The sequence below is a fragment of the Ranitomeya imitator genome, chromosome 2, assembly GCF_032444005.1.
Source record: "Ranitomeya imitator isolate aRanImi1 chromosome 2, aRanImi1.pri, whole genome shotgun sequence".
NCBI classification, from domain to species: domain Eukaryota; kingdom Metazoa; phylum Chordata; class Amphibia; order Anura; family Dendrobatidae; genus Ranitomeya; species Ranitomeya imitator.
Window position 1 is genome coordinate 227,898,569 of NC_091283.1, and position 26,065 is coordinate 227,924,633.

Sequence of the window (26,065 nt, forward strand, 5' to 3'; positions counted from 1 at the left end):
AAAGCTCTCCACAGTTCTGCACCGCCTTATATCTCTTCTCTCATCTCTGTCTATCACACTACACATGCCCTCCATTCTACAAATGACCTAAGACTAACATGCCCTGTAATCTGAACCTCGCACCTCCGTCTCCAAGACTTCTCTCGTGCTGCGCCAGCTCTCTGGAATGCACTTCCCCAGACGATCAGACTGATACCTAGCCCCAACCTATTCAAGCGCGCTTTGAAAACCCATCTCTTCAGAAAAGCCTACCACATCAACTACTCAGTAAACTAACTTTCTCCTGTTCCCTCCTTCCAAATATTATCTGCATGTGAATCTGCACCCTACTATTCATCTGTCTCCACACCCTCCATGCACATGATAACTGCACTTGATACTTGACTATTGCACTTAAACACACGGGCTGATGACCGGATCATGCAGCTTTGTATGAAAATCCCCATTTATTATAATTACCAGACCTGAAATAACAATCACTTTTCACCTATTGTGTCCCCCATTTCCTTGTAGATTGTAAGCTTGCGAGCAGGGACCTCACTCCTAATGTCACTGTTTAAATTGTCTTAACTCGTACCAAATTTATTGTTTGTGCATGTCCCGCTTAATTGTAAAGTGCTGCGGAATATGTTGGCGCTATATAAATAAAAATTATTATGATTATTATTCACGTGGAACGCACGAGTTTTAGTTTCGACGCAGAATAAAATCCTCCGTGTAGATGAAGTTTGTAGCAGCATCCTAGGTGCCCTGGTGAAGGTGCGTTCTCTGGAGTGCAAAAGACTGGGTGCCCGGAGGGAGGCCCATCTCTGAAGGGGTTTCTCCTTCAGGGTGCCTTAGTCAATTAGTACTCCTATATACTGGTGGTGGGCTGATGTCTTTACACCCTAGATTTTTGTTTTGAATTTCTGTTCCCTGAAATAGAAGGTTTGCAGGCATCGAACTTGAGCCCTGGGTGGTGAGTTTGTGGGTTGTGTTCTGTAATGTTGGTTTATGTATATACTGTAAATACTGTAGTGTATTGTATATAGTGTATTGTATATATTGTGTATAATAGAGGGTCTTAGGTTGAGTGGGGGGATTGAGGGGATGGGGGGGGGGTCCCAGCTCTTGACAATTCTTGTTATTTAAGGTACAGTTACACAGGATCCATGAACATGCTTATGAGGGGAGGGATGAAAGACATCAGACGACAACTTTGCGCTTACGTGCGGCATCGGCTTTTCGCTCTGCATCATTACCATACTTTATATCAGACCTGATCTTACGTGCGCCATCATAAGCTTTGGACTCTGTGTCATTAGTATCCTTACTATTAGAGCTCATGTTGGCTAAGCTAAACAGCTTTAAGCGTGGTGGTGGCAAACAACAGGTTAATAAGAGGCAGTGTCAGGTAGTAGGAAAATAGCCAGTTAATAGGCAATAGTTCTTTGCAGGAATGCAGATATTAATAAATAGGCAGTTTATATTGCAGAGAAATTGCTGGGCAATAATGGACAATGTCCTTATGTGGCAAATAATAGAGCAATATACCCAATGTGGCAAAGAAGAGGTTAATAAACGGCAGTCTCTCAGTATAACAGTCAGTGAATAATAGGCAGTATATGGAGAAAACACCAAACAAAAGTTCAAAATTGGTGTGAAAATGTCACTGAACCACTTCACAACTAAATATATATAGTTTTGGTAAATGGTATTATCATTTTTTTGACGAAATTCGGCAGGAGCTTGAAGAGCAACGTCACTGGGCCCGCCTCCACGCAGTAGAAACTTGCTGTGAGGTAAAAATTCAAAAATCACACCAAAATGGCGGGCGGAGTGTGTCACAGTACGGCACGTTTCTGATTGGTCGATCGCAGCAGGCGGCAACCAATCAGACACTGGACACTGTTGACGTCACTTATCTCCGGACATTAGCTCCGGACATTAGCTCCGGACATTAGCTCCGGACAAAGCCACGGAAGTTGGCACAAATTGCAGGAAGTAGTATTCTAGGCAATTAATCTCCGGACATTAGCTCCGGACATTAGCTCCGGACAAAGCCACGGAAGTTGGCACAAATTGCAGGAAGTAGTATTCTAGGCAATTATATATTAGACTAGATGGCAGCCCGATTCTAAAGAATCGGGAGTCTAGAATCTATATATACTTTATTTATTCAAATGTAAGAATAATACAATTAATAAATAATAGTAAGAAAGAACAAAAATAATAGGCAGTATATGGAGAAAACACCAAACAAAAGTTCAAAATTGGTGTGAAAATGTCACTGAACCACTTCACAACTAAATATATATAGTTTTGGTAAATGGTATTATCATTTTTTTGACGAAATTCGGCAGGAGCTTGAAGAGCAACGTCACTGGGCCCGCCTCCACGCAGTAGAAACTTGCTGTGAGGTAAAAATTCAAAAATCACACCAAAATGGCGGGCGGAGTGTGTCACAGTACGGCACGTTTCTGATTGGTCGCTCGCAGCAGGCGGCAACCAATCAGACACTGGACACTGTTGACGTCACTTATCTCCGGACATTAGCTCCGGACATTATCTCCGGACATTAGCTCCGGACATTAGCTCCGGACAAAGCCACGGAAGTTGGCACAAATTGCAGGAAGTAGTATTCTAGGCAATTATATATTAGACTAGATGGCAGCCCGATTCTAAAGAATCGGGAGTCTAGAATCTATATATACTTTATTTATTCAAATGTAAGAATAATACAATTAATAAATAATAGTAAGAAAGAACAAAAATAATAGGCAGTATATGGAGAAAACACCAAACAAAAGTTCAAAATTGGTGTGAAAATGTCACTGAACCACTTCACAACTAAATATATATAGTTTTGGTAAATGGTATTATCATTTTTTTGACGAAATTCGGCAGGAGCTTGAAGAGCAACGTCACTGGGCCCGCCTCCACGCAGTAGAAACTTGCTGTGAGGTAAAAATTCAAAAATCACACCAAAATGGCGGGCGGAGTGTGTCACAGTACGGCACGTTTCTGATTGGTCGATCGCAGCAGGCGGCAACCAATCAGACACTGGACACTGTTGACGTCACTTATCTCCGGACATTAGCTCCGGACATTAGCTCCGGACATTAGCTCCGGACAGGAAGTTGGCACAAATTGCAGGAAGTAGTATTCTAGGCAATTATATATTAGATATACAGTGCAAAAATATTCAGCCCCCTGGAATTTTTCAACCTTATGCTTCAAACAAAGATACCAAACGTACATTTTTGGTGAAGAGTCAACAACAAGTGGAACACAATTGTGAAGTTAAACAAAATGTATTGGTTATTTTAAATTTTTGTGGAAATTCAAAAACTGAAAAGTGGGGCATGCAATATTATTCGGCCCCTTTACTTTCAGTGCAGCAAACTCACTCCAGAAGTTCATTGTGGATCTCTGAACGATCCAATGTTGTCCTAAATGCCTGATGATGATAAATATAATCCAACTGTGTGTAATCAAGTCTCTGTTTAAATGTACCTGCTCTGTGATAATCTCAGGGTTCTGTGTGAAGCACAGAGAGCATCATGAAGACCAAGGAACACAACAGGCAGGTCCGTGATACTGTTGTGGAAAAGTTTAAAGCTGGATTTGGATACAAAAATGATTTCCAAAACATTCCAAGGAGCACTGTGCGAGCGATCATATTGAAACGGAAGGAGTATCATACCACTGCAAATCTACCAAGACCAGGCCATCCCTCTAAACTTTCATCTCAAACAAGGAGAAGACTGATCAAAGATGCAACCAAGAGGCCCATGATCACTCTGGATGAACTGCAGAGATCTACAGCTGAGGTGGGACAGTCTGTCCATAGGACAACAATCAGTCGTACACTGCACAAATCTGGCCTTTATGGAAGAGTGGCAAAAAGAAAGCCATTTCTCAAAGATATCCATAAAAAGTGTTTTAAGTTTGCAACAAGCCACCTGGGAGACACACCAAACATGTGGAAGGTGGTGCTCTGGTCAGATGAAACCAAAATTGAACTTTTTGGCAACAATGCCAAATGATGTGTTTGGCCTAAAGGCAACAGAGCTCATCACCCTGAACACACCATCCCCACTGTCAAACATGGTGGTGGCAGCATCATGGTTTGAGCTTTCTTTTGTTCAGCAGGGACAGGGAAGATGGTTAAAATTGATGGGAAGATGGATGGAGCCAAATACAGGACCATTCTTGAAGAAAACCTGTAGGAGACTGCAAAAGACCTGAGACTGGGACGGAGATTTGTCTTCCAACAAGACAATGATCCCAAACATAAAGCAAAATCTACAATGGAATGGTTGACAAATAAACGTATCCAGGTGTTAGAATGGATTGCCAATCGAGAATCTGTGGAAAGAGCTGAAAACTGCTGTTCACAAACGATCTCCATCAAACCTCACTGAGCTCGAGCTGTTTGCCAAGGAAGAATGGGCAAGAATTTCAGTCTCTCGATGTACAAAACTGATAGAGACATACCCCAAGCAACTTGCAGCTGTAATCACAGCAAAAGGTGGCGCAACAAAGTATTAAGTTAAGGAGGCCGAATAATATTGCACGCCGCACTTTTCAGTTTTTGAATTTCCACCACAATTAAAAATAACCAATAAATTTCGTGCAACTTCACGATTGTGTTCCACTTGTTGATGATTTTGCACCAAAAATTTGGAAAACTTCCCAGGGGCCCAATAATTTCACAAGGCACTGTAGCATTGTATATAGGACGGTGTGAATGTAGTTGGGGGTTGTATATAGTAGTGTTAATGAAGCTGGGCTGGGGGTCTTACAAGATTTTATACTATATATTATTTATTTTATGGGGATATTCATGTAATTATGGGCATTTTGTTTTGTTTTTTTCCGTTTTTTGTTCTGTTTTTCTTTATTTTATTTGAATTTTTCTTTTTTCCCTGATTTGTAGGTCATGAACATTTTCCATTTTGTTTCCATTTCTGGTTCATTTCTTTGTGATTTGGGTCTGATTCTGTAGTATGATTGGAGTATTGGTCTTATGTTTTGTTCTGTTGTGTTTTATTTTGTAACGTATCAGTTGTGTCACGTGAAGTATTTTTTATTTTATAAAAAAAGACCTACAAGAATGTACCAGTGTGTATAAGCAAGTACGAACGTGTTTATATGTACAAGTGTGTCTAACTACGTACGAGTGCGTCTAATTACGCACTAGTGCATTTAAGTATGTGCGAGTGTATGTGCGAGTGTATGTGCGAGTGTATGTGCGAGTGTACGTGCGAGTGTATGTGCGAGTGTACGTGCGAGTGTATGCGCGTACGTACGAGTGTGGACGTGTACGTACGAGTGTGGACGTGTACGTACGAGTGTGGACGTGTACGTACGAGTGTGGACGTGTACGTACGAGTGTGGACGTGTACGTACGAGTGTGGACGTGTACGTACGAGTGTGGACGTGTACGTACGAGTGTGGACGTGTACAAGTACGAGTGTGGACGTGTACAAGTACGAGTGTGTACGTGTACGTACGAGTGTGGACGTGTACAAGTACGAGTGTGTACGTGTACAAGTACGAGTGTGTACGTGTACAAGTACGAGTGTGTACGTGTACAAGTACGAGTGTGTACGTGTACAAGTACGAGTGTGTACGTGTACAAGTACGAGTGTGTACGTGTACAAGTACGAGTGTGTACAAGTACGAGTGTGTACAAGTACGAGTGTGTACAAGTACGAGTGTGTACAAGTACGAGTGTGTACAAGTGTGTGCAAGAGTGTATAAGTATGTGTGTACAAGTATGTACGAGTGTGTATAAGTATATGTACGAGTATGTATGTACGAGTGTGTGTAAGTACGAGTGTGTATAAGTACGAGTGTGTCTAAGTACGGTATGTACGAGTGTGTATAAGTGTGTACAACTAATTACGAGTGTATGTACGAGTGTGTATAAGTACGATTGTGTATAAGTGTGTACAACACCCCCATAGCCTCCCCTTGTGCAGCCCAACACCCCCCAGTCTCCCATGTGCAGCAAAACACCCCCATAGCCTCCCCTTGTGCAGCACAACACCCCATATCCTCCCATTGTGCAGCACAACACCCCCATAGCCTCCCTTGTGCAGCACAACACCCCCATAGCCTCCTCTTGTGCAGCACAACACCCCCATAGCCTCCCTTGTGCAGCACAACACCCCATATCTTCCCATTGTGCAGCACAACACCCCCATAGCCTCCCTTGTGCAGCACAACACCCCCATAGCCTCCCTTGTGCAGCACAACACCCCATATCTTCCCATTGTGCAGCACAACACCCCCATAGCCTCCCCTTGTGCAGCACAACACCCCCATAGCCTCCCCTTGTGCAGCACAACATCCCCATAGCCTCCCCTTGTGCAGCAAAACACAACCCATAGCCTCCTCTTGTGCAGCACAACACCCCCATAGCCTCCCTTGTGCAGCACAACACCCCATATCTTCCCATTGTGCAGCACAACACCCCCATAGCCTCCCTTGTGCAGCACAACACCCCCATAGCCTCCCATTGTGCAGCACAACACCCCATAGCCTCCCCTTGTGCAGCACAACACCCCCATAGCCTCCCCTTGTGCAGCACAACACCCCCATAGCCTCCCCTTGTGCAGCACAACACCCCCATAGCCTCCCCTTGTGCAGCAAAACACAACCCATAGCCTCCCCTTGTGCAGCACAACACGCCATAGTCTCTCCATGTGCAGCACAACACCCCATAGCCTCCCCTTGTGCAGCACAACACCCCCATAGCCTCCCCTTGTGCAGCACAACACCCCCATAGCCTCCCCTTGTGCAGCACAACACCCCTATAGCCTCCCCTTGTGCAGCACAACACCCCCATAGCCTCCCCTTGTGAAGCACAACCAGTGGCGTATCTAGGGGGGGCAGCCAGTGCATGTGCCCTGGGCGCAGCGGGCAGGGGGGCGCAGTCAGGCCGCCTAAAGCGGCAGTCCGCAGTGTCTCCCCCGGCGGCTGCATTCTGCCGCCCCCCGCATTGGGAGTCAGCTGTTCTCTGTGCCGACTGTCAAGCTGACAGCCGGCAAACAGAAGCTGCAGCGCACCAGCTCCCAGTGTTCAATTGTACTGCATCTGCCATCTGAGTCGAGATGCGAGTACAATTGAAGCTCTGACTGCCGGGTCAGAGCGACGCCAGCAGCGTGATCAGGTCATGTGATCACGCTGCTGACGTCACTCGCCCGCGCTGCAGAGCAGAGGCAGAGCAGCAGAGGCAGAGACGCAGATCGGTGGTAAATGCTCCAGTGGAGCTGAAGACACCGAAGGTGCAGAGGGGGATTTAATGTGAGCGGGAATGGGGACGGGGGGATATATTGTGGGGGGGATTTAATGTGAGTGGGGATGGTGGGATTTATTATTGGACGGGGGATATTTAATATGAGTGGAGATGGGGGGGATTTATTGTGGGGAAGGGATTTAATGTGAGTGGAGATGGGGGGATTTATTGCGGCGGGGGGAGATTTAATGTGAGTGGGGATGTTGGGATTTATAATTGGATGAGGGAGATTTAATGAGTGGAGATGGGATTTATTGTGGGGAAGGGATTTAATGTGAGTGGAGATGGGGAAATTTATTGTGGGGGGGATTTAATGTGAGTGGGGATGGGGGGATTTATTATTGGATGGGGGAGATTTAATATGAGTGGAGATAGGGGGATTTATTGTGGGGAAGGGATTTAATGTGAGTGGAGATGGGATTTATTGTGTGTGGGGAGAATGTGAGTGGAGATGGGGGATTGAATGTGTGTGGGGGGGAGATTTGTCATGGGGATGGGGGTGTTTAATGTGTGGGGTGATATTTGGAGTGGGGATGGGGGATTTAATGTGTGGGGGAGATTTGAGGACAAAATGAAGAGCAAAGGGGGAGATGGGGGGTGCATGTATGAGGAAACAATACAGGGGAATGGGGGGCATATATGAGGAAACAGTATGGGGGATGGGTGCAGACAGATTGGGGAGCAAACAGGGGAATGTATGCAGACACAGTATGAGTAGTGATGTGAAAAACTTATGGACAGAGTACGGGGAGTGAGGGTGTTGGGATGTGTGCATGCGTAGCATGGGGGGTGGGGGGGGGGGGGTAGTGTGAGGGCACAGCCAGGAGGGGACAGTATACCAAGGAGGGGGAGTGTGATGAGAGAGTACTGGGCCCTATAGTGGGGACACAGTGTGAGAGGACAGTGTGAAAATGGGGGCCGGTATGGAAAGGGGAGGTCCGTGTAAAGAGCATGTACCATAAGAGGGACAGTGTGGGGGTCATATTTTATGCAGAGAATATAGCGAGTGGCAATTTTTTGTTCAGGAGCATTATAATGACACTTGTATCTTTAAGGGCATCATGTGGAGATTTTCTGCAAAAGAGCGGAGAAGATGGAAGTCTGTAGAGACAGCTGTGGCTGAGAAAACTCATGGGGTCTGGACAAGATGAAGAAAAGGAGAACGGCTCGAGAAACGACGCCATCCATAAGGTACCTGGATGTAAATGTTATTTGTGCTACTGACTAACTCATGTTTTTATTTATGTTAGGAGCATTAAAGGGGATGTCCAGGTTTGTAATGAGTCTGCAGTCATTCTTTGTGACTGCAGACTTCTCACAGTGCGCCCTGAACACTGTCAGGATTCTCTGGTGCTGGTGATTTACGTACATGCAATCCCGTGCCGACTAGACGTGTGGCCTCGCTCAATGAAAATGAACTGAGCGAGGCCGAGCACGTCTAGTCGGAATGTGGTCAGAGGTATACAAATCACATACTTGTGCTGACATGACTGTCCACCAGCAAGGGAGAACCCTAAAAGTGTGCAGTGCATGCGTTGTGAGAATTCAGTAGCCTGCAATGTCAGGATTCAGCGCTGCAGGTTCCAGTAGTCATCACATGGACACGTCACTCATTTGCGATTTTCATACTTGTGGCCCTGTGACAACGAGCTTCTCTTCCCGCTCCTCTCAGTTTTTCACTGAACATTGAGAGCATTAGGGAGAGGAGCTCGTGGGTACATGACTAAGTGTGAAAATCGCATATGTCCTGGGGAGGGGGGGGCGCCAAAATGAATTCTTGCCCCTGGTGCCAGAAACCCTAGATACGCTTTTGAGCACAACACCCACATAGTCACCCCATTGTGCAGCACAACACCCCTATAGCCTCCCTATGGCCACCCAAAAATCCCATACACATGAAAAGGAAATGAACACCACATACTGACCTCGGTCCCATTCCCCGGCGCTCTGCGTCTCTCCCTGCCTCCGCCGCGCTGACTCTCCGCAGCACACAGGTGACGCGATGAAATTACATCATGGAGTCGTCAGATGGAGACAGCAAGCGAATGGGCACGGTGCGGCTCGTGGACCTCTGTTTTCCAGCCCCTCGGCTATCTCGGCCTGCACTTTGCCCAGGTCTGGTTTATTGACAGCGTGTCTGATATTATCCTACTTCCCCCTTTTGATCTGACACTACTGCCACATTAGGTAACCTATACTACTTCATTATATTTGATTGTACTATGGTATACACCATGGGCACAATGGAGGAAAGGGTTTGTGAACAAGAACAGCTTTTTAAAAGGGGAAAAAACAGCTAGTTTTCTGTAGCCACTAGGTCTGTTATAATCCAAACACCCTTTTGCTCGGACACTATGATATGTATTTAATTGCTCACTGCCTGCTGTTTGTATGTCCCTGAATACATCAGCTTTTTGAATAGTCTTAATATGTTTCTCAATAAACTAGTTGCCTTTCATGTTTTATGGATGTCTTCTGTTTCTTGGGTGAGAATAATACACTGGGAACTAGGTTGTCATATTGTTAAAGTGCCTACACTGATTATATATATATTTGTTAATTATCAGATTAAATTGTAGAGTCCTGGTGACCTATTCCCTTTAAATGTGATTGGTCATTTCAGGCACAATACTGGAAAAAACTTGAGGCAATAGAAACTGGTACCAGCTGTTTGTATACAACTATGCCACAACATAAAACCAAAAACAAAGGGAGAAAAAACAAAGGACAAGTGGGCACTGACATCACCTTGAGAGGTTAAAGTGATCCTGACCGCTGATATTGCAGCCTGCTCTATGGGCATACGCCGCCTGTACCATCTCGGGGCACAGGCCGCGTGTACCATCTCGGGGCACAGGTCGCGTGTACCATCTCGGGGCACAGGCCGCGTGTACCATCTCGGGGCACAGGCCGCGTGTACCATCTCGGGGCACAGGCCGCGTGTACCATCTCGGGGCACAGGCCGCGTGTACCATCTCGGGGCACAGGCCGCGTGTACCATCTCGGGGCACAGGCCGCGTGTACCATCTCGGGGCACAGGCCGCGTGTACCATCTCGGGGCACAGGCCGCGTGTACCATCTCGGGGCACAGGCCGCGTGTACCATCTCGGGGCACAGGCCGCGTGTACCATCTCGGGGCACAGGCCGCGTGTACCATCTCGGGGCACAGGCCGCGTGTACCATCTCGGGGCACAGGCCGCGTGTACCATCTCGGGGCACAGGCCGCGTGTACCATCTCGGGGCACAGGTCGTGTGTACCATCTCGGGGCACACGCCGCCTGTAACATATCGGGGTACAAGCCGCCTGTACCATCTCGAGCAGTGTGGAGAGGAGGTCACTTTCTCAATGTAAGTATACAAGATTCAGAAAGAAGCTAGAAAGCCCAAATAGGAGTCTTACAGAGTTAGAGAGAATTCACAGATTCGGCAGGGTATAAATGCTGTAATGATGACGTGGTCACAAGCTGCTGAAAACGGCAGAGAATGGAAACTCCTGAGTGCGCGCTGCTCTCAGATCTGGCACCAGAACCCTGCTGACAGATTCCCTTTAATGATGGTTGGGCAAAAACAGGCAAGGCGCCTCAATATGGAAAAATAAGTAAAGGCAGAGAAGGCAGTCATCATTGCTGCATTACATTAAGATTTCAAGAAAAAACAGGTAAAGTCCTCAGGCTGTGTCTGCCTTCTCTGTACATAATATAGTCTTACCCTTCACAGACTTGGTAATATTTGTCATCCGTGATTCCATCCTTTAAGGGCACATTTACACTATAGTAGCGTCCCTTCCCAAGGCCGATGTCACTTATATCTCCTGTCCCTAAAAAAAAGGAATACACTGATTTATAGACTAGCATACTAATAGTCTGTGAGAAGCAAACACTGGGCTAGCACACACTCTGTATAACATCGCCAGCAATGGCCAGCACTTAGATGAAAAAGGAGAGCACATCTCCAGCTCTGCTAGCGACTCTTCTAGGTGGAAAACGTCTATAGACTCAATGACCACTGCACAGCCTGGCCAGTCCCTGGTCCCCAACCACCGTGCAGCAAGTCTCTGGTCCCCGACCACCGTGCAGCCAGTCTCTGGTCCCTGACCACCGTGCAGCCAGTCTCTGGTCCCCGACCATCGTGCAGCCATTCTCTCGTTTCTGACCACCGTGCAGCAAGTCTCGTTCCTGACCACCGTGCAGCCAGCCTCTTGTCCATGACCACCGTGCAGCCATTCTCTCGTTTCTGACCACCGTGCAGCAAGTCTCGTTCCTGACCACCGTGCAGCCAGCCTCTTGTCCATGACCACCGTGCAGCCAGTCTCTGGTGCCTGGCCACTGTGCACCCAGTCTCTCCTCCCCGACCACCGTGCAGCCAGTCTCTGGTCCCCGACCAACGTGCAGCCAGTCTCTGGTCCCCGACCAACGTGCAGCCAGTCTCTGGTCCCCGACCAACGTGCAGCCAGTCTCTGGTCCCCGACCAACGTGCAGCCAGTCTCTGGTCCCCGACCAACGTGCAGCCAGTCTCTGGTCCCCGACCAACGTGCAGCCAGTCTCTGGTCCCCGACCAACGTGCAGCCAGTCTCTGGTCCCCGACCAACGTGCAGCCAGTCTCTGGTCCCCGACCAACGTGCAGCCAGTCTCTGGTCCCCGACCAACGTGCAGCCAGTCTCTGATCCCTGACCACAGTGCAGCCAATCTCTGGTCTGCATTGCGGAGAGATTAGCAATCAAAACATTTGGCACCTATTAAGTTACAGTTACGTCCATATATATTTGGACATGAACCACATTTTTCTAATTTTGGTTATAGACATTACCACAATGAATTTTAAACAAAACAATTCAGATGCAGTTGAAGTTCAGACTTTCAGCTTTCATTTGAAGGTATCCACATTAAAATTGGATGAAGGGTTTAGGAGTTTCAGCTCCTTAACATGTGCCACCCTGTTTTTAAAGGGACCAAAAGTAATTGGACAATTGACTCCAAGGCTATTTCATGGACAGGTGTGGGTAATCCGTTCGTTATGTCATTCTCAATTAAGCAGATAAAAGGCCTGGAGTTGATTTGAGGTGTAACGCTTGCATTTGGAAGGTTTTGCTGTGAAGTAAACATGCGGTAAAGGAGCTCTCCATGCAGGTGAAACAAGCCATCCTTAAGGTGCGAAAACAGAAAAAACCCATCCGAGAAATTGCTACAATATTAGGAGTGGCAAAATCTACAGTTTGGTACATCCTGAGAAAGAAAGCACTGGTGAACTCATCAATGCAAAAAGACCTGGGCGCCCACGGAAGACAACAGTGGTGGATGATCGCAGAATAATCTCCATGGTGAAGAGAAACCCCTTCACAACAGCCAACCAAGTGAACAGCACTCTCCAGGAGGTCGGCGTATCAATATCCAAATCTACCATAAAGAGAAGACTGCATGAAAGTAACTACAGAGGGTTCACTGCATGGTGAGAGACACTCATAAGCATCAAGAAGAAAAAGGCTCAAAACATCTAAAAAAGCCAGCACAGTTCTGGAAGAACATTCTTTGGACAGATGAAACCAAGATCAACCTCTACCAGAATGATGGAAAGAGAAAAGTATGGCGAAGGCGTGGTACAGCTCATGATCCAAAGCATACCACATCATCTGTAAAACACGGCAGAGGCAGTGTGATGGCTTGGGCATGCATGGCTGCCAGTGGCACTGGGTCACTAGTGTTTATTGATGATGTGACACAGGACAGAAGCAGCCGAATTAATTCTGAGGTCTTCAGAGCCGCCATACTGTGTGCTCACATCCAGCCAAATGCAGCCAAACTGATTGGTCATTGTTTCATAATACAGATGGACAATGACCCAAAACATAAAGCCAAAGCAACCCAGTAGTTTATTAAAGCAAAGAAGTGGAATATTCTTGAATGGCCAAGTCACTCAACTGATCTCAACCCAACTGAGCAGCATTTCACTTGTTAAAGACTAAACTTCAGACAGAAAGGCCCACTAACAAGGAGCAACTGAAAACCACCGCAGTGAAGGCCTGGCCGAGAATCAAAAAGGAGGAAACACCGTCTGGTGATGTCCATGAGTTCAAGACTTCAGGCAGTCATTGCCAACAAAGGGTTTTCAACCAAGTACTAAAAATGAATATTTTATTTGCAATTATTTAATCTGTCCAATTACTTTTGGTCCATTTAAAAACAGGGTGGCACATGTTAAGGAGCTGAAACTCCTAAACCCTTCATCCAATTTTAATGTGGATACGCTCAAATGAAAGCTGAAAGTCTGAACTTCAACTGCATCTGAATTGTTTTGTTTAAAATTCATTGTGGTAATGTCTATAACCAAAACTAGAAAAATGTTGTATCTGTCCAAATACTGTATATATGGATGTAACTAACTATTTTTTAAAGTCTAAGTGGGTGTTATTAGACCGTTTTCACTGGGGTGCGTGTACCGCTTCCCCCTAAAGGAAGCTGACCAGAGCACAAAGCTTAGAGCATGTTTATTATTATGCAAGACATAATATTACAGCCTGGTTTCCTAGTCTAACCTCCTGCGACAATGTGTGAGGGGATGGAATGTGCAGCTGAGTTTAATGGAGTCTCATTACAAACCCCTCTATCAGTTCTTCTAATTAGGCCACGTTCACATACTCAGTATTTTACATCAGTATTTGAAAGCCAAATCCAGGAGTGTACTTTCCCTCTGATTAGTGCACTCCTGATTTTTTATTACAAATACTTATGTAAAATACTGACCAAAAAATTGACATGTGAACATGGCGTTACTGAGTCTGTCTGTGTCACACTAATATCTACTGTGCTCAAGCATCTTCTAATCACTCTGCAGTGAGATCAGGCGGTCATTATGTCTCACACAGGAGTAACCTGCCTATTCTGGACTACTCCTGTAAGATATACTCCGATTTAACTGCAGAGAAATTACAAGTTGAGCACCATAGAAATTAGTATATTAAAAGGGAAGGTGTCATCACATTTTTTTTTCCAGCAATTGAAAAAAATGTGAAGTATTAATGTTTACATTTTCTTACAAAATATTATCATTTGCTTATAATTTAGAAAAATATGAAAAATAATTTGAAACGGTATGACATTTCCACTTTTAAACACTAGGGAGAGCAGCTGAAATTTGACAAAAACCTAGTGTACAATTAGCACACATTTCTGCACTGCAGTAAATATGGGCGGAGTCTGCTGACATGGGTGTGATGTCACTCATCCCCTCCTCTCCTGGGTGTTTGCTAAGGGATAAGAGAGAATGATATTCAGGAACCCAGTGAGCAGCCATTTTGTTGGTGATTGCAAAGTTATACTGACAAGTACACAGTCACAGAGGCAGGCAGCAAGGATTCTGGGAGATACAGTACAGACCAAAAGTTTGGACACACCTTCTCATTTAAAGATTTTTCTGTATTTTCATGACTATGAAAATTGTACATTCACACTGAAGGCATCAAAACTATGAATTAACACATGTGCAATTATATACTTAACAAAAAAGTGTGAAACAACAGAAAATATGTCTTATATTCTAGGTTCTTCAAAGTAGCCACCTTTTGCTTTGATGACTGCTTTGCACACACTTGGCATTCTCTTGATGAGCTTCAAGAGGTAGTCACCGGGAATGGTCTTCCAACAATCTTGAAGGAGTTCCCAGAGATGCTTAGCACTTCTTGGCCCTTTTGCCTTCACTCTGCGGGCCAGCTCACCCCAAACCATCTCGCCATATAGATCTCACATAATACCGCCATACAGGGCCGCCATCAGGGCATTACAGCCATTACTATAGTATGGGGCCCGATGAGCTGAAGCTAATAGGGGGGCCCGCACACGCTGGCAGCGGGCCCCCCTCTCTTTGCTAATGCTCATCGGGCCCCTGGGATATTTTGTTTAAAGCTGCCACCAGATAAATAACACTGTGGTGATTTAAAGTTACACCTACAGCGTTGTTAATGTATCCAGTGGACGGAAATGGGCACTGTACCTTTAAGTTGCGGCGGGCCCGGGTGCATCATGGTCCCGACGTCACGGTACACACTGTGAGCAGTTCCTCATTCGGGAGGAGTGTGGCGTGTGTTGTCGTCGTCAGGCGGGCTGAGGTAGAGAGCAGGAGAAAGTGAGGAGACTGTGTCCAGTGAGAAAAGGCTTCGGGTGGCTGCATCGGCCAGCGTGTGGCTAATTCAGGTCTGGGAGTTGTGCAGCTCTGTGCTCTTAGGGTACCGTCACACAGTGGCACTTTGATCGCTAGGACGGCATGATCCGTGACGTTCCAGCGATATCCTTACGATCTCGCTGTGTCTGACATGCTACTGCGATCAGGGACCCCGCTGAGAATCGTACGTCGTAGCAGATCGTTTGAACCTTTCTTTCGTCGCTGGATCTCCCGCTGACATCGCTGAATCGGCGTGTGTGACGCCGATTCAGCGATGTCTTCACTGGTAACCAGGGTAAACATCGGGTTACTAAGCGCAGGGCCGCGCTTAGAAACCCGATGTTTACCCTGGTTACCAGCGTAAACGTAAAAAAAACAAACACTACATACTTACCTTCCGTGTCTGTCCTCCGGCGCTGTGCTTCTCTGCACTGGCTGTGAGCGCCGGCCAGCCGGAAAGCACAGCGGTGACGTCACCGCTCTGCTTTACGGCTGACCGGCGCTGACAGTGCAGAGGAAAGCACAGCGCCGGAGGACAGACACGGAAGGTAAGTATGTAGCGTTTGTTTTTTTTACGTTTACGCTGGTAACCAGGGTAAACATCGGGTTACTAAGCGCGGCCCTGCGCTTAGTAACCCGATGTTTACCCTGGTTACCAGGGGACTTCGGGATCGTTGGTCGCTGGAGAGCGGTCTGTGTGACAGCTCTCCAGCGACCACACAGCAACGCTGCAGCGATCGACATCGTTGTCGTATCGCTGCAGTGTCGTTTCAGTGTGACGGTACCCTTAGGCTAGGGTCACATTGCGTTAGTGCAAACCGTTTCGCGCTAGCGCTAATGCAATGTTTTAATGTGGCCGCGTCCCGGGGTTGCGGTAACGTCCCCGCTCTCACAGATCCCCGAGCGGGGAACGGACCGCGGGCGCGCCCGCACGCCAGGAAACCCCGGCGCGTCGCTAGCGCGTGCCGAACATGGCACGCGCTAGTGCTGCGCATTCCCATTGCCGTGAATGGGCGCGCTAACGGACGCGTTGCACGGCGTTAATTTCGCCGTGCAATGCTCTCAGTTAGCGCGTTCCCATTAACGCAATGGGAACCAAGCCTTAGTCACGGAGAACTGTCACTCCAGTCCTGACATCTATACAGGGACAGCAAGGAGCAAATAATGGGATGGGGGGGTATAATACAGGGGGGGCATGGAGTCTCTGCTGTGATAATAGGTGGGAGATGAGGGATGGAGCAGCTGCAGGGGAGTTATTGATGAAGGAGAGGTAATGGACCCCAAATTATAAAACACAAGAAAGTTTATCCATGTTTTACTTTGTTCTAAACATAAGAGAAAGCTAATAATGTTGTACTTCCATATCTCCAATCACTGCTGGGTGATGATATCAGTGATCATGTCGCACAACATTGTATCTCACACCCGACATTACGAAACTCGTTCCCTTAATTCATGTATTAGGATGAGAGTGATTGTTCGCTTCTCTGGTTGTTCATCATGTTTATACATGAAATTAAAGCTTTGCTCTGATCAAATAATCGCAGTACTGGATCAGACATTTGGTGCAGGGAGAATATTCTTAGAATGTCGCAGACGGTAACTTGTTCTTAGAACGGAGAAGAGCTGAGATCTCAGATGTCAGACAAGTTTGTGGCTCTAATCGCTGCACTTACCACTAATAAATCCTCACATTCTATGCAATGTTCTGCATTTTCATTGCTTCCATAATTCCTGGTACTATATCTGCAGATAATGTGAGACATTTATTGGATGATTATCTGATTGTGAATTCTTATTAATCTATAATATCACAGCTCAGGGCACAGATCCCTGGTGCTCAGTGTAGGGAGGACAGCAGGGAATGAATCCTCGTGTTTCATTCTGTTGGAAGCAATGTCCTAATGTCCTTCTAGTTATGACAAATGAGTTTCTCTGGCTTAATCAGGAGCCATGACTGCCCCACACCCCCCAATAACCGATCACGTGATGGCCCCAAACTCCTCACAGACCTCCCTGATTGTCTATACTGTCTTCCCGAGCTTTCAGGTATTCCCCGGAACAAGGACTTATAATAAAAACAAATATAAATTCTATATGATGAAACGATACACTATATATAATGGGATTCTGATAATAAGTAAGAAATGAGGAGGGAGGAGACAGACAGGAGGGGCCAGGACCTTATATACAAGGAGGACTATATACACAACCATCTAATTAATAGAGGAAAGGTGATTACGGGCTTCCCTTGTAGATGAGAAATAATGGACACATAGAATTATGTATGGATCAGTGGCAGTATTTGTTCTTTGTATGTGCTATTATTCAGTCACTGTGGTGGTAATATGTGATTCAGTCATAGTGCCGTAGTATTTGTTCCTTGTATGTGCTATTATTTAGTCACTGTGTGGTGATAATGTTGTCCAGCCATGGTATGGCGGTATTTGTTCCTTGTATGTGCCATTATTCGGTCACTATGTGGTGGTAATATGTGGTCTGGTCATGTTGTGTTGGTATTTGTCCCTTGTATGTGGTATTATAGGTTACTATGTGATGGTAATATCTGATCTGGACATGGTGTGGTGGTATTTGGCCCTTGTATGTGATATTGTTCGGTCACTGTGGTGGTAATATGTGGTCTGGACATGGTGTGGCGATATTTGTCTCTTGTATGTGATATTATAGGTCACTATGTGTTGGTAATATGGTGTCTGGTCATGGTGCAGTGGTATTTGTCCCTTGTATGTGATTGGTCATTTTAAACACTGAAAAATAAATACAAATATACCTAAATTGTATTGGATATTTTCACAAATGTTTAGTAGGTTACAGTAGAGTAGGGCTCGGCCAAAGGAGTCGACCTTGTCATGGTGACAGACTAAAAAATCTTTTGACCAAAACAAAAGCTGCTGGATATGTATATGGTGATGGGAACTGTAAATGTGTGATTGTCGAGGATGTGGTGCAGAAGTGGAGTTTTTCCAAGAGAGACGGGTGGGACTGTAGAAGGTTCGAGGGGTGGAAGCGGGGCTGGGGTGAAGCCTGGGCAGAGTCTTAAGGAGCCCCGAAAATTTTGCCAGTATGGGGCCCCAAAATTCCTAATGGCAGCCATGCCGCCATATACTTCTCACATAATGCCACCACATAGATCTCACATAATACCGCCATATACAGTTGTGGCCAAAAGTATTGACACCCCTGCACTTCTGTCAGATAATAGTTTCTTCCTGAAAATGATTGCAAACACAAATTCTTTATTATTATCTTCATTTAATTTGTCTTAAATGAAAAAAAAAAAACACAAAGAATTGTCCTAAAACCAAATTGGATATAATTCCACACCAAACATAAAAAAGGGGGTGGACAAAAATATTGGCACTGCGAAAAATCATGTGATGCTTCTCTAATTTGTGTAATTAACAGCACCTGTAACTTACCTGTGGCACCTAACAGGTGTTGGCAATAACTAAATCACACTTGCAGCCAGTTGACATGGATTAAAGTGGACTCAACCTCTGTCCTGTGTCCTTGTGTGTACCACTCTGATCATGGAGATAAGAAAGAAGACCAAAGAACTGTCTGAGGACTTGAGAAACCAAATTGTGAGGCAGCATGAGCAATCTCAAGGCTACAAGTCCATCTCCAAAGACCTGAATGTTCCTGTGTCTACCGTGCGCAGTGTCATCAAGAAGTTTAAAGCCCATGGCACTGTGGCTAACCTCCCTAGATGTGGACGGAAAGAAAAATTGACAAGAGATTTCAACGCAAGATTGTGCGGATGTTGGATAAAGAACCTCGACTAACATCCAAACAAGTTCAAGCTGCCCTGCAGTCCGAGGGTACAACAGTGTCAACCCTTACTATCCATCGGCGTCTGAATGAAAAGGGATTGTATGGTAGGAGACCCAGGAAGACCCCACTTCTTACCCCGAGACATAAAAAAGCCAGGCTGGAGTTTGCCAAAACTTACCTGGAAAAGCCTAAAACATTTTGGAAGAATGTTCTCTGGTCAGATGAGACAAAAGTAGAGCTTTTTGGGCAAAGGCATCAACATAGAGTTTACAGGAGAAAAAAAGAGGCATTCAAAGAAAAGAACACGGTCCCTACAGTCAAACATGGCGGAGGTTCCCTGATGTTTTGGGGTTGCTTTGCTGCCTCTGGACTGCTTGACCGTGTGCATGGCATTATGAAGTCTCAAGACTACCAACAAATTTTGCACCATAATGTAGGGCCCAGTGTGAGAAAGCTGGGTCTCTGTCAGAGGTCATGGGTCTTCCAGCAGGACAATGACCCAAAACACACTTCAAAAAGCACTAGAAAATGGTTTGAGAGAAAGCACTGGAGACTTCTAAGGTGGCCAGCAATGAGTCTAGACCTGAATCCCCTAGAACACCAGTGGAGAGATCTAAAAATGGTAGTTTGGAGAAGGCACCCTTCAAATATCAGGGACCTGGAGCAGTTTGCCAAAGAAGAATGGTCTAAAACTCCAGCAGAGCATTGTAAGGAACTCATTGATGGTTACCGGAAGCGGTTGGTCTCAGTTATTTTGGCTAAAGGTTGTGCAACCAAGTAGGCTGAGGGTGCCAATACTTTTGTCTGGCCCATTTTTGGAGTTTTGTGTGAAATGATCAATGCTTTGCTTTTTGCTTCCTTCTCTTTTGTGTTTTTTCATTTAAGACAAATTAAATGAAGATAATATCATCAAAGAATTTGTGATTGCACTCATTTTCAGGAAGAAACTGAGTATTATCTGACATAATTGCAGGGGTGTCAATACTTTTGGCCACAACTGTAGATCACACAATGCCCCCAGTGTTCTCACATACCAACCACCAAATAGCCCTCACAAAATACTGCCATATAGATCTCACATAATATCGCCATATAGGTCACACATAATACCGCCATATACTTCTCACATAATACCGCCACATACAGTACAGACCAAAAGTTTGGACACACCTTCTCATTTAAAGATATTTCTGTATTTTCATGACTATGAAAATTGTAAATTCACACTGGAGGCATCAAAACTATGAATTAACACATGTGGAATTATATACTTAAAAAAGTGTGAAACAACAGAAAATATGTCTTATATTCTAGGTTCTTCAAAGTAGCCACCTTTTGCTTTGATGACTGCTTTGCACACTCTTGGCATTCTCTTGATGAGCTTCAAGAGGTAGTCACCGGAAATGGTTTTCACTTCACAGGTGTGCCCTGTCAGGTTTAATAAGTGGGATTTCTTGCCTTATAAATGGGGTTGGAACCATCAGTTGTGTTGTGCAGAAGTCTGGTGGATACACAGCTGATTCTCCTACTCAAAAGACTATTAGAACTTGTATTATGGCAAGAAAAAAGCAGCTAAGAAAAATGAGTGGCCATCATTACTTTAAGAAATGAAGGTCTGTCAGTCCAAAAAAATTGGGAAAACTTTGAAAGTATCCCCAAGTACAGTGGCAAAAACCATCAAGCGCTACAAAGAAACTGGCTCACATGAGGACCGCCCCAGGAAAGGAAGACCAAGAGTCACCTCTGCTTCTGAGGATACGTTTATCCGAGTCACCAGCCTCAGAAATCACAGGTTATCACAAGCTCAGATTAGACACCAGGTCAATGCCACACAGAGTTCTAGCAGCAGACACATCTCTACAACAACTGTTAAAAGGATACTTTGTGCAGCAGGCCTTCATGGTAAAATAGCTGCTAGGAAACCACTGCTAAGGACAGGCAACAAGCCGAAGAGACTTGTTTGGGCTAAAGAACACAAGGAATGGACATTACACCAGTGGAAATCTGTGCTTTGGTCTGACGAGTCCAAATTTGAGATCTTTGGTTCCAACCACCGTGTCTTTGTGCAAAGCAGAAAAGGTGAACGGATTGACTCTACTTGCCTGGCTCCCACCGTGAAGCATGGAGGAGGAGGTGTGATGGTGTGGGGGTGCTTTGCTGGTGACACTGTTGGGGATTTATTCTAAATTGAAGGCATACTGAACCAGCATGGCTACCACAGCATCTTGCAGTGGCATGCTATTCCATCCGGTTTGTGTTTAGTTGGACCATCATTTATTTTTCAACAGGACAATGACCCCAAAGACACCTCCAGGCTGTGTAAGGGCTATTTGACCAAGAAGGAGAGTGATGGGATGCTACGCCAGATGACCTGGCCTCCACAGTCACCAGACCTGAACCCAATCGAGATGGTTTGGGGTGAGCTGGACCGCAGAGTGAAGGCAAAAGGGCCAACAAGTGCTAAGCATCTCTGAGAACTCCTTCAAGATTGTTGGAAGACCATTCCAGGTGACTACCTCTTGAAGCTCATCAAGAGAATGACAAGAGTGTGCAAAGCAGTCATCAGAGCAAAAGGTGGCTACTTTGAAGAACCTAGAATATAAGACATATTTTCAGTCGTTTCACACTTTTTTGTTAAGTATATAATGTCACATGTGTTTTAATCATAGTTTTGATGCCTTCAGTGTGAAGGTACAATTTTTGTAGTCATGAAAATACAGAAAAATCTTTAAATGAGAAGGTGTGTCCAAACTTTTGGTCTGTACTGTAGATCTCACATAATACCATCATATAGTTCACATAATACCGCCATAGAGATCACACAATACCGCCATATACTTCTCACATAATGCCACCACATAGATCTCACATAATACTGCCATATAGATCACACACAATGCCGCCATATAGTTCTCACATAATACCGCCATGTACTTCTCACATAATACCGCCATGTACTTCTCACATAATACCGCCATATACGTCTCACATAATACTGCCATATAGATCACACATACTGCCATATAGATCACATACCGCCATATAAATCACAAAATACCGTCATATAGTTCTCACATACCACCATATACGTCTCACATAATACCGCCATATAGATCACACATAATACTGCCATATACTTCTCACATAATACCGTCATATAGATCACACACAATACCACCATATAATTCTCACATAATACTGCCACATACAGTATATCACACAATCCCACAATATATTTCTCATTTAATATCATCATATAGCTTTTAAATCATTCCACAATACTGATTAAACCTAATACCACCATACAGATCACATATAATACCGTCATAAAGATCACACATAATGCCGCATGACCCCCGCAGCTCCTGTTATAGCACGCACTGAGCTGTGTGTGCAATGGGGAAAGACATGCAGGGGGAGAGGAGTGCATAGTAGGGAGAGCGACCTATGGGGAGAGAGACATGCAGGGGGAGAGGAGTGCATAGTGGGGAGAGAGACCCCTGGAGAGAGAGACAAGCAGGGGGAGAGGATTAAATACACGGCTCAGCAGACAGTATCACACAGGCTAGGATTAGGTACACGGCTCAGCAGTCAGTATCACACAGGATAGGATGAGATACACGGCTCAGCAGTCAGTATCACACAGGATAGGATTAGATACAAGGCTCAGCAGTCAGTATCACACAGGATAGGATTAGATACAAGGCTCAGCAGTCAGTATCACACAGGATAGGATTAGATACACGGCTCAGTATACAGTAACACGATGAGATTAGATACACGGGTCAGCAGTATCACACAGGATAGAATTAGATACACGGCTCAGCAGTATCACACGATAGGATTAGATACATGGCTCAGCAGACTGTCACACAGCAGAGGATTAGATACACGGCTCAGCAGACAGTATCACACAGGATAGGATTAGATACACAGGTTCAGCAGTCAATATCACACAGGATAGGTTTAGATACACAGCTCAGCAGTCAGTATCACAGGCTAGGATTAGATACACAGCTCAGCAGTCAGTATCACAGGATAGGATTAAATACACGGCTCAGCAGTAAGTATTACACAGCATAGGATTAGGTACACGGCTCAGTATACAGCAACACACAGGATAAGATTAGATACAGGGGTCAGCAGTCATTATCACATAGGATAGGATTATATACACGTCTCAGCAGTCAGTATCACACAGGATAGGATTAGATACACAGCTCAGCAGACTAACACAGGATAGGATTAGATGCTTGGCTCAGAAGTCAGCATCACATAGGATAGGATTAGATGCACAGCTCAGCAGACAGCATCACACAGGATAGGATTAGATACACAGGTCAGCAGACAGTATCACACAGGATAGGATTAGATACACGGCTCAGCAGTCAGTATCACACAGGAGAGGATTAGATACACGGCTCAGCAGTCAGTATCGCAGTATAGGATTAGATACACCAGAGGTGTCAAGCTGCATTCCTCGAGTGCTGCAAACAGGTCATGTTTTCAGGATTTCCTTGTGTTGCACAGGTGATAATTTAATCTAATGCACAGAATGATTCCATCACCTGTGCAATACTAAGGAAATCCTGAAAACATGACCTGTTTGCAGCCCTCGAGGAATGCAGTTTGACACCTCTGAGATACACAGCTCAGCACAGTATCACACAGTATAGGAATAGAAGCACGTCTCAGCAGACAGTATCACACAGTATAAGATTATATACACGGCACAGAAGACAGTATCACACAGGATAGGATTAGATATACTGCTCAGTATACAGTATCACACAGGTCTGATGTCCTGATCAGTAGCTGCAGGGAGAGGCCGGAGCAGCACAGAGAGCCTCCCCCCCCCCCCTTCTGTGGGTGGTTTCACACTTGCGTTTTTGTCTGCAGCGTTTTTTTTTCAAAAAAACGCATGCATTTTTTCCCCCTATATTTAACATTGAAAACACATGCGTTCGCGTTTTGAAACGCATGCGTTTTTTTTCTGCATGCGTTCATTTTCAGAAATGCAACTTGTAGTATTTTTGAGAGGCGTTTTTTGGACCAAAAAAACCGCATGCGTTTTCATGCGTTTTTTTGGGGTCAAAAAATACATTGGAGTCAATGGGGACGCATGCTTTTTTTGTGCATGCGTTTTTTTGCGTTAAAAACGCATGCGTTTTTATATTAAAAAACCAGAAAACACACTGATATGCCACCCCCCAACATAAAGGTGATAAAGGGATCCTAACCCTAAGGGATCCTAACACTAACCCTACCCCTAAGGGATCCTAACCCTAACCCTACCCCTAAGGGATCCTAACCCTAACCCTACCCCTAAGGGATCCTAACCCTAACCCTACCCCTAACCCTAAGGGATCCTAACCCTAACCCTACCCTAAGGGATCCTAACCCTAATCCCTTTAGGGTTAGGGGTAGGGTTAGGATCCCTTAGGGTTAGAGGTAGGGTTAGGGTTATGATCCATACCCCTAACCCTACCCCTAACTATTTCTGTTTATAGTGGGTTTTTTACTTTATTTTTATGATTGGCAGCTGTCAAAACATTTCTCAGCATGCGTTTAAAAAACGCAAACGCATGAAAAAACGCATGTAAACGCGCCAAAACGCCGCATTTTTTTCACCACATGCAAAAACGCATGCGTCAAAAAAACGCAGCGTTTGCACGCGTTTACATGCGTTTTTTTCACCATGCTTTTTTTGCGTTTTTTACCGCAAAAACGCACCCAAAAAAACGCAAATGTGAAACCAGCCTGTCTCTGTGTTACCTCTCTGCAGCTCATGATAAAGACATTAGATCCCCAGCACTTCATCCTCTAGCAATTCTAGAGATTACAGCCAGCGCACCAGGCAGCATAGAAGACTACATAACAGCGCGGATCTCAAGTGGAGCTCACAGATATAGCGTGGGCTCCAGAACAATGGCGCTGATCTCCCCCCTCTGCTGTGATCTGGAAAGCCCAGGGAGCGTGCCCAGATCACAGCAGGGAGCAGCTCAATACAAAGTATAGGGTCGGCCTCCCACCGCTGTCTCCTATGCCCAGGGCAGCCATATTTGCAGAGTGTAAGGCTATATGCACAAGTCGCAGATTTGACTGTGGAATTTTCTGTGCAGATTCTGGTAGAAAACGCAGGTCAGAATCTGCGCCTTTTTTTGGTATGTGCACATGTTGCAGATTTTTGTGCGTATTTCTTCCTTTTTTCACCCCTGCAGATTTCTATTATGGAATGGGTGCAGAAACTCAGCAGATCTGCAAAATGAATTGACATGGTCCTTTTTTGAATCTGCTGTGTTTTCCGTGCGGATTTTCTCCCCACCATTAGCATTGCATTTTTTTTTGCCATTGATTTACATTGTACTGTAAATCACTTGCGGATCTGCATCGTTTCTGCGCGGAACAAAACACTGCGGATCCGCAGGAAATCTGCAACGTGTGCACATACCCTAAGGCCTCTCTCACACTTCCGTCTTTCTGTTTCCGTCAAAATGCGTCGTTTTGTAAAAAAAAAAAACGGATCCAGAGAATTTGCCTGCTGGATCAGTCTTTCTCATAGACTTGTATTAGCGACAGATTAAACGGATGGCCTCACGTTTTGTCCGTCGTGCGCTGGATCCCTCGGAATTTGTTTATCCGTCATCTGAAGAAGACGTACAAAGAAACGTTTTTTTGTCTCCGTCGGAAAATTGGACAGCGACGGATCCAGCACGGTTCGGCATTGGCTAGAATGGAAGCCTATGGGCGCGGGATCCGTCGCTGTCCGTCAAATGACGGAATCCAGCGACTGATTCCGTTATTTTACACTGAGCATGCTTCAAATCTGTA

General features: G+C 45.4%; 1 protein-coding gene across 1 annotated transcript in view; it reads right to left on the minus strand.

Annotated features, from left to right (window-relative positions):
- HDAC8 (histone deacetylase 8) overlaps window positions 1-26,065 on the minus strand; it is a 222,145-nt gene that overhangs the window by 66,247 nt on the left and 129,833 nt on the right. The window contains exon 7 of the mRNA XM_069748671.1: window positions 10,997-11,105. Within this exon, the coding sequence (XP_069604772.1) occupies window positions 10,997-11,105 (109 nt within the window). The remainder of the gene's footprint in view (window positions 1-10,996; window positions 11,106-26,065) is intronic.